The 14,230-nt window shown below is 44.5% G+C and overlaps 1 protein-coding gene across 12 annotated transcripts in view; it reads left to right on the forward strand.

Moving 5' to 3' along the window:
* phldb2b (pleckstrin homology-like domain, family B, member 2b) overlaps positions 1–14,230 on the forward strand; it is a 265,080-nt gene that overhangs the window by 219,015 nt on the left and 31,835 nt on the right. For all 12 annotated transcript variants that reach the window (XM_072584659.1, XM_072584660.1, XM_072584664.1 and 9 more), the window contains 2 exons: positions 5,661–5,675; positions 10,493–10,528. In XM_072584659.1, the coding sequence (XP_072440760.1) occupies positions 5,661–5,675; positions 10,493–10,528 (51 nt within the window). The remainder of the gene's footprint in view (positions 1–5,660; positions 5,676–10,492; positions 10,529–14,230) is intronic.

The raw sequence follows: 14,230 nt of genomic DNA on the forward strand, positions 1-14,230 counted from the left end.
GTGCAGTGTGTGATATTACTTGTTATTGTGCAGCGTGTGATATTACTGGTCATTGTACAGTGTGTGATATTGCTGGTCATTGTGCACCCTGTGATATTACTGGTCATTGTGCAGTGTGTGATATTACTGGTTATTGTGCAGTGTGTGATATTGCTGGTCATTGTGCAGCGTGTGATATTGCTGGTCATTGTAGAGCCTGTGATACTACTGGTTATTGTGCCGCATGTGATATTACTGGTTATTGTGCAGTGTGTGATATTAATGGTCATTGTGCGATATGTGTTATTGGTCATTGTGCAGCATGTGATTTTGCTGGTCATTGTGCAGCATGTGATATTACTGGTCATTGTGCAGTGTGTGATATTGCTGGTTATTGTGCAGTGTGTGATATTGCTGGTGATTGTACAGTGCGTGATATTGCTGGTCATTGTGCAGTGTGTGATGTTACTGGTCATTGTGCAGTGTGTGATGTTACTGGTCATTGTGCAGCGTGTGATATTGCTGGTTATTGTGCAGTGTGTGATATTGCTGGTTATTGTGCATTGTGTGATATTGCTGATTATAGTGCAGCATGTGTTATTGCTGGTTATTGCGCATTGTGTGATATTGCTGGTGATTGTGCAGTGTGTGATATTGCTGGTCATTGTGCAATGTGTGATATTGCTGGTTATTGTGCAGTGTGTGATATTGCTGGTTATTGTGCATTGTGTGATATTGCTGGTTATTGTGCAGTGTGTGATATTGCTGATTATTGTGCAGCGTGTGATATTGCTGGTTATTGTGCAGTGTTTGATATTGCTGGTGATTGTACAGTGTGTGATATTGCTGGTCATTGTGCAGCGTGTGCTGTTACTGGTCATTGTGCAGCGTGTGATATTGCTGGTCATTGTGCAGCATGTGATATTGCTGGGTATTGTGCAGTGTGTGATATTACTGGTTTTTGTGCAGTGTGTGATGTTGCTGGCCTTGTGCAGTGTGTGATATTGTTGGTCATTGTGCAGCATGTGATATTGCTGGGTATTATGCAGCGTGTGATATTGCTGATTATAGTGCAGCGTGTGTTATTGCTGCTTATTGCGCATTGTGTGATATTGCTAGTCATTGTGCAGCGTGTGATGTTAATGGTCATTGTGCAGTGTGTGCTGTTATTGGTCATTGTGCAGCGTGCGATATTGCTGGTTATTGTGCAGCATGTGATATTGCTGGGTATTGTGCAGTGTGTGATGTTGCTGGCCTTGTGCAGTGTGTGATATTGTTGGTCATTGTGCAGCATGTGATATTGCTGGGTATTATGCAGCGTGTGATATTGCTGATTATAGTGCAGCGTGTGTTATTGCTGCTTATTGCGCATTGTGTGATATTGCTAGTCATTGTGCAGCGTGTGATGTTAATGGTCATTGTGCAGTGTGTGCTGTTACTGGTCATTGTGCAGCGTGCGATATTGCTGGTTATTGTGCATTTGTGATATTGCTGGTCATTGTGCAGCGTGTGATGTTACTGGTCATTGTACAGCGTGTGATATTGCTGGTTATTGTGCAGCGTGTGATATTGCTGGTTATTGTGCAGTGTGTGATATTACTGTTTATTGTGTAGTGTGTGATATTACTGGTTAATGTTCAGTGTGTGAAATTGCTGGCTATTGTGCAGCGTGTGATATTACTGGTTATAGTGCAGTTTGTGATATTCTTGCTTATTGTGCAATGTGTGATATTCTTGCTTATTGTGCAGCGTGTGATATTGCTGACCATTGTGCAGTGTGTGATATTGCTGGTTTTTGTGCAGCGCGTGATGTTACTGGTCATTGTGCAGTGTGTGATATTGTTGGTCATTGCGCAGCATGTGATATTGCTGGGTATTGTGCAGTGTGTGATATTACTGGTTTTTGTGCAGTGTGTGATATTGTTGGTCATTGTGCAGTGTGTGATATTGCTGGGTATTATGCAGCGTGTGATATTGCTGGTCATTGTGCAGTGTGTGATTTTGCTGGTCATTGTGCTGTGTCTGATGTTGGTCTCTGTGCAGAGTGTGATATTGGTCACTGTGTAGTGTGTGATGTTACTGGTCATTGTGCAGTGTGTGATTTTGGTCATTGTGCAGCATGTGATATTCCTGGTCACTGTGCAGTTCGTGATATTTCTGGTCACTGTGCGGTCTGCGATCTTACTGGTCACTGCAGTGTGTAATGTTATCGGTCACAGTGTGGAGTATGATATTACTGGTCACTGTGTGGTGTGTGATATTGGTCACTGTGATGAGAGATATGGCATGTGATAGTCATGGTGCAGTGTGTGATATTATTGATCATTGTCAGTGTGTGATATTATTGATCATTGTCAGTGTGTGATATTATTGATCATTGTGCAGTGTGTGGTGTTAATGGTTACTGTTTGGTGTGTGATGTTATTGATCACAGCGCGGTGTGCAATATTACTGGTCATTGTGTGTGGTGTAATATTACTGGTTATTATGCAGCGTGTGATATTGGTCACTGTGTGTTGTGTAATATTGGTCACTGTGCAGTGAGTGATATTACTGGTCACTGTTCAGTACACAATATTACTGCTCACTGTATGGTATGCGATATTGGTGGCTGTGTGGTGTGTGATAAGTCACTATGCGGTATGTGATATTTATCTCTTTCTGGCATATGACATTACCGATCCCTCTGATATTGCAGGACATTGTGCGGTGTGATATTTCGGGTCGATTTGTGATATTACTGTGTCTATGCAGTGTCGTGTTACCCATCTCTGTGTTGTGTGTGATATTTCTTGTTCAGGTTTTAACTAATTGTAACGATCTCATATCTTGCAACCTCTCTATAAAATGCTGGTGCATCAAAGCAATTGGGGATCCAAAACCTGTCTGTTAGAAACAAAAGCCATTTTCTCTCTGTTCAATATGTTTCAAATCTATACCATAAGTTGGAATCTCAATCTCTGGTTTTAATAATGCTGTGTGTTTTGATGGGGTGGTTTTTTTAATTCATAATTTTTTTTAAAGTCATAAAACTCTAGCTCCCAGACATCTGAGATAGAACTAGTATTCGAGGCAGTCAGTAAGTTGGTTTACAGCTGTTAAGTGCTCGTCTGTTAGATTTTTGAGTGTTTGTTCTCTGACAGACCCCATTACACAGGTGAGTTGCCACAGCGATAGACCATATGGCTCCTTCAGATCATGATGGCTTTTCTGTCCACTCAACCTTCCTGCACTATTTTCTCCTCCAAACCTACCATTATAATCCTCTATTTCCTTCTTCCTTATACTCACCTTGATGCCTGCCACTCTGTTTATGCACTCCTTGTGGGAATGATTCCACATTCTCACCACTCTTGAATTCCTGTATGGATTTCTTGGTGAGTATCTAATATTGATGTCATCCAGCTTCATCACATGGTGGCTCAGTGGTCAGCACTGCTGCCTCACAGCACAGGGACCTGCGTTCAATTCCCACCTCAGGCGACTGACTGTGTGGAGTTTGCACATTCTCCCCGTGTCTGCGTGGGTTTCCTCCGGGTGCTCCGGTTTCCTCCCACAATCCAAAGATGTGCTGGTTGGGTGAATTGGTTACGCTAAATTTCTCATAGCGTTCAGGGATGTTTAGGTTAGGTGCATTAGTCAGGGATAAATGTCGAGTAATGGGGGATGGGTTTGGGTGGGATACTCTTCGGAGGGTCAGTGTGGACCTCCTCCCTTCTACCTGTGCCGGACCTTGCACGCCAGCTGGATTTACTGACCCTCTTCACGATGCTGTCCACCCAGACACCGTGGAGACTCCCAAAACGTGAAACGCCTCAACTCCCAAGAAGCCCTGCTTGGAATGTCAAATGACACAAGTATTTCCTTTTGGCTTAGCCGGGGTATGAAGTTACATGCAGGGTCTTGGTGCATATTTTGTGAAGTGCTGACAGAGGCTCAAGATGGCTGCCCATCCCAGAAGCAGATTTGCTGTGGAGGTCTGTTCAGGGAGTGGGCAGAGGGTGTGTTTGTTCTCAGTGGACACACCAGTGACCACAACTCTCCAGAGCCTGCTGGACCCCTGCCAGGAAAGATTAAGTCAAGCCCAGCAAGAAATTTGGATTTACTCCTTCTGACTGCCCTGGTGTGCCCACGCCACATTGTGTGAGATATAAATTGTTGGAAGATTTCAAGCCAAGAAACAAGTCGAGAGTGTGGTGCTGGAAAAGCACAGCAGGTCAGGCAGCGTCTGAGGAGCAGGAGAGTTGACGTTTTGGGCCAGAGCCCTTCATCAGGAAACCGAAACAAGTCTGTTCTTTTCATAGGCCATTAGGCCCACTTGGCCTCAGCACACTACCCTGAGTAGGGCCTCTCAGTCCTTCCACCATTCAATATGCTCCTAGCTAATCTGATTCTAATCGACATCCCTTCATATCCATGAGACTCTTTCATCCCCTTGCTAGCAAGAATCCACTTACCCCGCCTTAATAATGTTTGAAGATTAATGTTTGGGGCAGCACGATGGCTCAGTGGTTAGCACTGTTGCCTCACAGCGCCAGAGACCTGGGTTCAATTCCCGCCTCAGGCAACTGTCTGTGTGGAGTTTGCACATTCTCCCCGTGTCTGCGTGGTTTTCATCCGGGTGCTCCGGTTTCCTCCCACAGTCCAAAGATGTGCCGGTTTGGTGAATTGGCCGTGCTAAATTGCCCGTAGTGTTAGGTGCATTAGGCAGAGTGGGTTGCTCTTCGGCGGGTCGGTGTGGACTTGTTGGGCCGAAGGGCCTGTTTCTACACTGTAAGGAATCTAATCCAATCTACTTATACTTACACTGCAACTTGAGCAAAGGAATTCTAAATTCACTCAATTCTGTGTGTGATTATACACCTCTAGAGCAAGGTGGAATCTGAACCCAGGCCCCCCCCCGGTTCAGAGGTGGGAACTTTGCCACTACACCACAGAGCCTTTCTTAATTCTGAGAAACAAACTGCTTTTGCATATCCAAACCTATTTGTATCTGCTTGAAGGCGATTAAAACCTACCACTTCTCTCGTATCCTTAACAACAACATTAACAAACTTTACCACTGTGATTGAAAAGATATTAACATGTGTTTTCCATGTTAACATAGCTGTTCCACATAGCTTGCCCACTCTAGCAGGCTGTAGTCCTGGAGATTTCGCCATCACTTTCACCTCCAATTAAACTGACCCTCGATCCAATGTATTTTTAACTTAAAAGGAAAGATTTTTAAAGGAAATGTTTAAAAAAGTGTTTTCGCAGTGTCCCAATGATATTTACCCCAGAGTTGTCTTCAGCACTGTTCAGGAAACTGATCTGGGATGTTTGGAAAGTTTGGGACGATTCTGGAGAGTTTTGTGGCTCAGGAAGAAATAAGCCTTTTTTTTTCTGTGAAATAAAAGATCATTCAGATAGGTGTTTTGTCAGTATAATCTGGTTGGAGGAAGTGCTGTTTGATTCAGGATGTCGAGCAATACTTACACCGAATGGTACAGATGACAAGTCAGCATAACATTGTTCATTTCTTGTTGTCTGGTCAATCTCTGTGTAAAAGTACCTTGGTCTAACTGAGGCATGTTGTTAGTGTACCAATTGGTAGGTTGTGTTTGTTAAACTCACTGCTAAGCTGACTGTGCCTACTGTGTGCTCACTGACTAACTACCTCATCTTTCTCTTGCCTGCAGGGAAAACAAGAAAAGGTATGAATCTTGATTTGCCTCTTGGATTTCTTTGCATTTGCCACTGCTGGGTTTATGAGCTGCCACACCCTTACTCTTGCACAACTTACTTTTTAAAGTTTAATCCTTCATGGGATGTGAGCTTCGCTGGTGAGACTAGTCTCATCCCTAATTGTCCACTGACCTGAATGTTTCAGCCGGCCATTTCAGAGGCTAGTTAAGAGTCAACCTCATTGCTATGGGTCTGGAGTCACCTGTAGGCTAGAACAGGTAAGGATAGCAGATTTCCTTCCTTGAGGGACATTGGTGAACCAGATAGAGTTTTGGAACAATTAATGGTGGTTGTCATGGTAGCACTCATAGAGTCAGAGAGATGTACAGCATGGAAACAGACCCTTCGGTCCAACCCGTCCATGCCGACCAGATATCCCAACCCAATCTAGTCCCACCTGCCAGCACCCAGCCCATATCCCTCCAAACCCTTCCTATTCATATACCCATCTAAATGCCTCTTAAATATTGCAATTGTGCCAGCCTCCACCACTTCCTCTGGCAGCTCATTCCATACACGCACCACCCTCTGCGTGAAAAAGTTGCCCCTTAGGTCTCTTTTATATCTTTCCCCTCTCACCCTAAACCTATGCCCTCTCGTTCGGGACTCCCCGACCCCAGGGAAAAGACTTTGTCTATTTATCCTATCCATGCCCCTCATAAATTTGAAACCTTTATAAGGTCACCCCTCAGCCTCCGACGCTCCAGGGAAAACAGCCCCAGCCTGTTCAGCCTCTCCCTGTAGCTCAGATCCTCCAACCCTGGCAACATCCTTGTAAATCTTTTCTGAACCCTTTCAAGTTTCACAACATCTTTCCGATAGGAAGCAGACCAGAATTGCACTCAATATTCCAACAGTGGCCTAACCAATGTCCTGTACAGCCGTAACATGACCTCCCAACTCCTGTACTCAATACTCTGACCAATAAAGGAAAGCATACCAAACGCCTTCTTCACTATCCTATCTACCTGCGACTCCACTTTCAAGGAGCTATGAACCTGCACTCCAAGGTCTCTTTGTTCAGCAACACTCCCTAGGACCTTACCATTAAGTGTATATGTCCTGCTAAGATTTGCTTTCCCAAAATGCAGCACCTCGCATTTATCTGAATTAAACTCCATCTGCCACTTCTCAGCCCATTGGCCCATCTGGTCTAGATCCTGTTGTAATCTGAGGTAACCCTCTTCGCTGTCCACTACACCTCCAATTTTGGTGTCATCTGCAAACTTACTAACTATACCTCTTATGCTCACATCCAAATCATTTATGTAAATGACAAAAAGTAGTGCACCCAGCACCGATCCTTGTGGCACTCCACTGGTCACAGGCCTCCGGTCTGAAAAACAACCCTCCAGCACCACCCTCTCACTGAGAGCAGTTTTCAGTTCCACGTTTATTATTCAGCTGAGTTTAAGTTGTGCCCAGCTACCATGGTGGACTTGAATCCATATCCCCAGATCTGGATCAAACTTAAAGGATTCACTCTCTGTTTTGGGCAAAGCGAAAATCTTTTGTAGTTGTGTGCAATCCGTTCGCCATCCCTTGGCCTAACGATGCCATTTGTGGCATCAGAATTCCTCTTCTTAAGACAGATCTGCTTTGCCTGTTGTCTGTCTCTGATCCCTGAAGGACATTCCTGAACTGGAAACAGGAATGCCTCATTAGCAACAGTTTGTGACACGCTGGTGGTGCAGGCACAGTTTCAATGACTGCCTTTCATACTCCATGGGAGAGGGACTTTTTCTCTCCCCCCCCCCCCCCCCCCCCAAGCTCTTGCTAAAATATTATTTCCAACCGCATTATTTACAAAGAGACATAAGACATTGGTGGCATTGTGGACTGAAGAAGGTTATCTCCGAGTACAACAGGACTTTAATCGGATGAGCCAGTGGGCAGAGGAGTGGCTGATGAAGTTTAACTTAGATTATTGTGAGGTTTTGCGTTTTGATAAGGCAAACCAGACGGACTGGTTAATGATGGGGCTTTGGTGAGGGTTGCTGAACAAAGAGACCTAGGGGTTCTGGTGCCTAGTTCCCTAAAGGTGGAGACGCAGGTAGAGAGGATGGTGAATAAAACGTTTGCTTACTGGCCTTGAGTATAGGAGTTGGGATGTCATGTTGCGGCTGTACAGGACATTGGTGAGGCTACTTATAGAATACTTGCTATTCTGGTCTCCCTGCTATAGGAAAGATGTTCTGAAACTTGAAATAATTCAGAAAAGATTTACAAGGATGTTGCTGGGACTGCAGGGTATGGGCTATTGGGAGAGGCTGAACAGGTTGGGACTTCTTTCCCTGGCACATCTGAGGTTGAGGGGTGACCTTGCTGAGGTTTATAAAATTATGAGGGGCATGGGAAGGGTGAACATAGCAAGGTATTTTCTCCGGGGTGGGTGAGTCTAAAGCTAGAGGACATAGGTTTAAGGTGAGGGGAAAGAGTAATAAGGAACATGAACCCAACCTTTTCACGCAGAGGGTGATGTGTGTACGGAATGAGCTGCCAGAGGAAGTGGTGGAGGCTCAATTACAACGTTTAAAAGGTACCTAGATGGATAAATGAATAGGAAGGGTTAAGAGGGATATGGGCCAAATGCTGGCAAATGGGACCAGTCCAGTTTAGGATATCTGACCAGCACAGATGAGATGGGGTCTGTTTCAATGCTGTACAACTCAATGACTCTGTTATGCCTGATGATTGGTTCATTGTACTTCAACCAGAGTGGTCAGTTGATGGTACAGCACTTGACTAATGATAAAAAGAGATGTACGTTACTAAGGCTCTTTATCTTGAACTCATCAGGATACACAAGAATGTGAAATTTGAGATGATCTAAATTGTTTGGGTGACATATTGACTCTGGCTGAGACATTGCTGTGGGTATGTTCAAGCCTTGCTCCTTCTCTGAATTACCCAGGAAATGGGGAGCCTGAAGTTCCCCCCTCATTTGCTCTTAGCAACTCCTCGCCCAATCAGACTTAACTTGCCAACCAATCAGAAGTCTCTTTTTCCAATGGTTTAAATTGTTGAGTTAATTTGAAATTTGATATTCGTGTGATTGTCCTCATGAATGCAATGTGAAAAACTTTAGTGACGTGAACCTTTTTTTAGTAAGATCCGAGTCACAAAATTATTTTTGGCAACAGCAAACTGCAGGAAGATGGAAATGCACTTAGAATATTGAACGAGTCTCTTATTCTACTTCTCTGCCCCTGCATTAGTCCCTGAAACCTATACGTTAGAAAATTCAATTAACTTCCTGATTTTAGCCAATTTTGAAATTGTTTGGAAAAACAAAATGGAATAAAATATGAGTCTCACTAAAGAAAGATATATTTTGTCAAAGATTTTCACCTTGCACTCATCAGGATAATTTAAAAGAATACCACTTTGCAGAGAAATCAACATTTATGCAGTATGACAGGAAAGTGCTGATTTGGGACTCTGGTAAAGAGATTACCGTGGAGAATGCACCAATCAATGATGACTGATAGGTCATTGACATGCTATATTTAAATTTTAAATCCAAGAGGTTGACTCTGATTGCTCAAGACATTGCTCTGAGGAATGAACTAGCAAATGCCAGTCACCTATGTTGTTGAGATGAAACAGGCAGAATGTGTGTAGATGTTCTTGTTCTTTGTTACCAGAGGGGTCCTGTATACTAATATATGTAGCTTCCAACACATGCAAGTGCGTTACACTGTCGTAAACTTTGATGTCAGTATGGTTTTCCACACCCTCAGGGTTATGCAGTGAATGTTGTCTACTTCCAGGATCACATCTGATGTTGTATGCTGCATTGTAAGTTTTGCAAGCATGGGATGGTTTAGTACAATTTGGATGTTTGTTGCGAATAGCTGAAGGGGTATGCTGTTTGATACAATCCACCAGTCTTTGAGTCCTGAGGCCTACATATGTAGCATCACACCAAAAACTGGTATTCCGCATTTATTTGATAGGCAAAAGTCATTTTGATTTGAGGGCAGCATCCTATTAACGGCAAATGCTACACATGGTACTACTACACAATAGCAACTTAACTTAACCTAAATTCATATGACTCTATTGATCAAACTTTTAAAATATCTTACCCTTTGCAGACAGATATAACATGTACCTAATATGCCTGTTTTAGCTCAACAAAATAGAGGACTACCATTCACTGTTTAATTTCTCAGGGCAAAGCTCTGACTAATCACAGTTAACCTGCCTGATTTAAAATGTCTGGTGGTTAACTGTCAGTCATCATTAACTGGTGCATTCCTTATGGCAGTGCCTCTACCATTCAACGCTCTCCTCTCACACAGTATAAATGCCAGTCTTTCCTTTATCTTGTTATTCTTGCAAGTTGTCCCAATGAGTGCGAGATGAAAAGCTTTGTCAAAATATATCTTTTTCAGCAATGTTCAAATTCTGTCCTATCAAGTAGCTGTCTGGAATAAAATCCAAAATAACGTTCACTTTTAAATGTGAATATGAATGAGATAAATGGAAATGAGCACCTTCAGTTGCATCTTACTCTGAAAGAAAATTCAGGTGCAGGCCGTGTCAGTAAGTTGCTTTCGGGTGTTAACATGCATTCACAGTTTGTGGGTTTGTATGGTAAAATGCTGGCTGAATAAATGTTCCTCTTTTTTTTTACCTACAATGTACAGTTAGCAGCAGGAAGTTACAGGAAACGTGTTATTCAGATATTATCGGAAACACGGTTTTTAAAATGGTTTCCAACAGTGACATGGAGAAAATTTGTTATTTTAATTGTATTTTCTTCTGCTAATCTCTCTAGGACCAGCCTCCCATTCCAAGGGGACTCGTAGAAAAGGTAAGTCTCTTGAACCTTAGAGAGTGGAATAAACTTTTGACTCCTCTACTTGATTGAATATGTCAGTGGGTTCTGTACCACGTGGTGCCCTATATTGGCTATGTTCTAGAACAAGATGCTGCATTATGGATGGGATCTGTCATGGGATGTGCAATACAGATGGAGTTTTGTAATGGGATGCTGTATTAGGGGCAGGGTCCTTGAATGCATTAATGGGTTTGTTTTGTTTCAATCAGGTTCCATAATGAGGTGCTGTAAAAGGATGCTGGATTACAAGCTAGTTCTATGATGAGATGCTGTATTGTGGGTTGGTTTTGTAATGGTTTGTTCTGTCATAGAGCCATTGAGATGTACAGCATGGAAACAGACCCTTCGGTCCAACCTGTCCATGCCGACCAGATATCCCAACCCAATCTAATCCCACCTGCCAGCACCCAGCCCATATTCCTCCAAACCTTTCCTATTCATATACCCATCCAAATGCCTCTTAAATGTTGCAATTGTACCAGCCTTCACCACATCCTCTGGCAGGTCATTCCATACACGCACCACCCTCTGTGTGAAAAAGTAGGTCTCTTTTATATCTTTCCCATCTCACCCTAAACCTTTGCCCTCTAGTTCTGGACTCCCCGACCCCAGGGAAAAGACTTTGTCTATTTATCCTATCCAAAGGATCACCCCTCAGCCTCCGACGCTCCAGGGAAAACAGCCCCAGCCTGTTCAGCCTCTCCCTGTAGCTCAAATCCTCCAACCCAGGCAATACCCTTGTAAATCTTTTCTGAACCCTTTCAAGTTTCACAACATCTTTCTGATAGGAAGGAGACCACAGTTGCACACAGCATTCCAACAGTGCCCTAACCACTGCCCTATACAGCCACAACACGACCTCCCAATGTCCTGTACTCAATACTCTGACCAATAAAGGAAAGCATACCAAACGCTTTCTTCACTATCCTATCTACCTGCGACTCCACTTTCAAGGAGCTATGAACCTGCATTCCAAGATCTCTTTGTTCAGCAACACTCCCTTACCATTAAGTGTATAAGTCCTGCTAAGACCTGTGCTTTATTTTCACATCCTGCAGGTAAACCAGTCTTAGTTAACTTAGTGGAGCACTGGGTGTATTGAGCACTATGATTTGAGAGTAGGGCGAAAAGGCTTTATGCCACTCAACCACCTTAAGAAACTACCATAAAGTAGGGAATTCAGTAATGTCAGTGTGAAAACTGACTTTGGTCTTGATGTTCACTCTGTATTTAATACCTGTATGAGTCTTGCAAAGTGGTCCAGGATCTCCTCCAATTGAAATCCAGCGTTTCCACTGTCGGGGAGTTTACAGGTGGGAATGGATGCCACCCTAGCCCGGGCTGCGGGGATGCCTTTTTCCAGTATCACAACATGTGTGTTCCGAAGGTGCATCAAGTCTGTGTTATGCCAGAAAAAGCTTGGAAAAAAGCTGTTTTGTTTTGGCGGCGTACTGCAATTGGCCAGACCTTTGATGGTCTCTTTCTCCTGAGTCTGCCCTTATTGGCATGCTGGCTTGGTTGGAGTGTTGTCTGGGCTCCAGGCAGCCCCTGTGTATTTACACTGGGCTAGATGGATGTCAGCTGGGAAACATTGACAGGAATATTGGAATTCTGTGCAGCCTGGCTATTTGCAGCTTTCACCTGTTTACAGCAGTTCTTAAAGTGCTCATCTCCAGGGACAGTGGCATACCTAACAGGAGAGTCAGGAACAGAGGTCTTTAATTGGCCGACAGATGCCCCAGACACATCCTTACTCTTTTCCCAGCTTGCAATAGGCCCCCTAGACTTCATGGATAAAACACTGGTCTTGAGCCAGACATTATGGGTTTGAGTTCCCTCTGGAAGGTAGCAATTTTTGTTTTGAGTTGGGTGGAGATGGGCAGGAAAGTGGAGCTGAGACCATAGCCATGTTCTTAGTGAGCAGGCTTGAAGGGCTAGATTACATTTCTTGCTCCTGAGTCCTATGTTCTTGTCTCTGCTGTGGTCAGGATATCTTTGTTGGGCTGTTTGACCTGAAGAGGTGGCATTGTCATTCTGACACTGTTGTGTATGCTCATTGAAGACCTCCCACTGGCTGGTCATATACCATGGACAGATGGACCTTTAACATTGGTTTGTGTGTTTCTGTGCCAGGGTACCCTCTCACATTGCACAGCATTGGTCAGATCATCACCATGAACCCAGCAGCCAATTCCCTTTGCAGATCTTTGCAATTTTTTTTCTTCATTCCTCAGTGGGATGTGACCATTACTGGCTGGGACAGCATTGATTGCACATCCCTACTTGCCTTTGGATTGAGTGGTTTGCTGGGGCCATTTCAAAGGGCAGTTGAGAGTAAACCAAATTGCTGTAGGACTGGAGTCACATGTAGGCCAGAATCATAGAGTCTGTACAGGGTAGAAAAAGGTCCTTTGGGCCAGCAAGTCCATACCAACCCTCTGAAGAGTAACCCACCCAGACCCATTCCCCTATTACTCTACATTTATCCCTGACTAAGGCACCTAAGCTACACACCCCTGAAGACGAAGGGCAATTTAGCAGGGCCAATTCACCTGTGCTGTGGATTGTGGGAGGAACCCGTAGCACCTGAGGAAACCCACACAAACATGGGAACAATGTGCACATTCCACGCAGAGAGTCGCCCAAGGCTGGAATCGAACCTGGGTCCTTGGTTCTGTGAGGCAACAGTGCTAACCACTGAGCCCTTTTGCCACCCTAGACATGACTGGGTAGGAAGGGCAGATTTCCTTCTGTGAAGAGCATTAGTTTTCACAATTGACGATAGTTATCACAGTCAGCATCACAAAGACTGGCTTCCAATTCCAGACCTTTGTATTGAATTTAACTTTCACCAGCTGCCATGGTTGGATTTCATCCCATGTCCCCAGGGCAGGCTTACTAGTCCAGTGACATTGCTGCTAGCCCGCTCTGTGGTCTGGCTTTTAACAGCCTCTTGTTATGGACAGTGTGATTGGACACTGCTGCTTGATTGGCGAGCTCTGATTGGTCCTTGTGCATTTGGCGCCCCCACCTGTTAAGAAAAAAGGACAGCCGAAGATGTAGATCATTGGCCAGGATTTTATAGAGGGCCAGGAGGTTCCCCTGCCAGGCTCAGAGGTGAAGTCCTAGGTTTGCAGAGTAGATGGCAGGACTTGGAATCGGATTTTATCAGGGCGGCCAATTAAGAGACCGCCTACAGGTCCACCATGACAGCGTTGCTGATATAATCAGAGTGTCAGCACCCTCAGCTGTACCACAGCTAGTGGTGCCTTTGGAGACAAGGCCAGTTTTCCGTCAGATGTGATAGGCTCAGATAGGTTCCAGGCAGTCCTTGGTGGCAGATGGGCACTCCCACCAGTGGCATTCGAATACCTGGGAGTGGCCATTGCCATCAGGAGTCCATCTCATGTGCTAATGTGAAAGGAGCCATTGGAGGACGGTCCAAATTCTGGCCTTGACCAACAGCTGAGCGGAAGGGCTGCCATCGGGGATGGAGATCCAGGCCTGTTCCAGCTCAGCAATGCAGGGGCAGGAAACCTGTTACCATGTCCGCACTTGAGATGGACTGATCTGTTGGAGTGTGTTATTGAGGGGTGACCACTGTCTCAGAGTCTCTGCCTATGCGGGACTGGAGGGTCATTTGGACTGTCACTAGGGGTGACCCATGTTTGCTCA

This window comes from Chiloscyllium punctatum, chromosome 15 (assembly GCF_047496795.1).
Source record: "Chiloscyllium punctatum isolate Juve2018m chromosome 15, sChiPun1.3, whole genome shotgun sequence".
Lineage (NCBI taxonomy): Eukaryota > Metazoa > Chordata > Chondrichthyes > Orectolobiformes > Hemiscylliidae > Chiloscyllium > Chiloscyllium punctatum.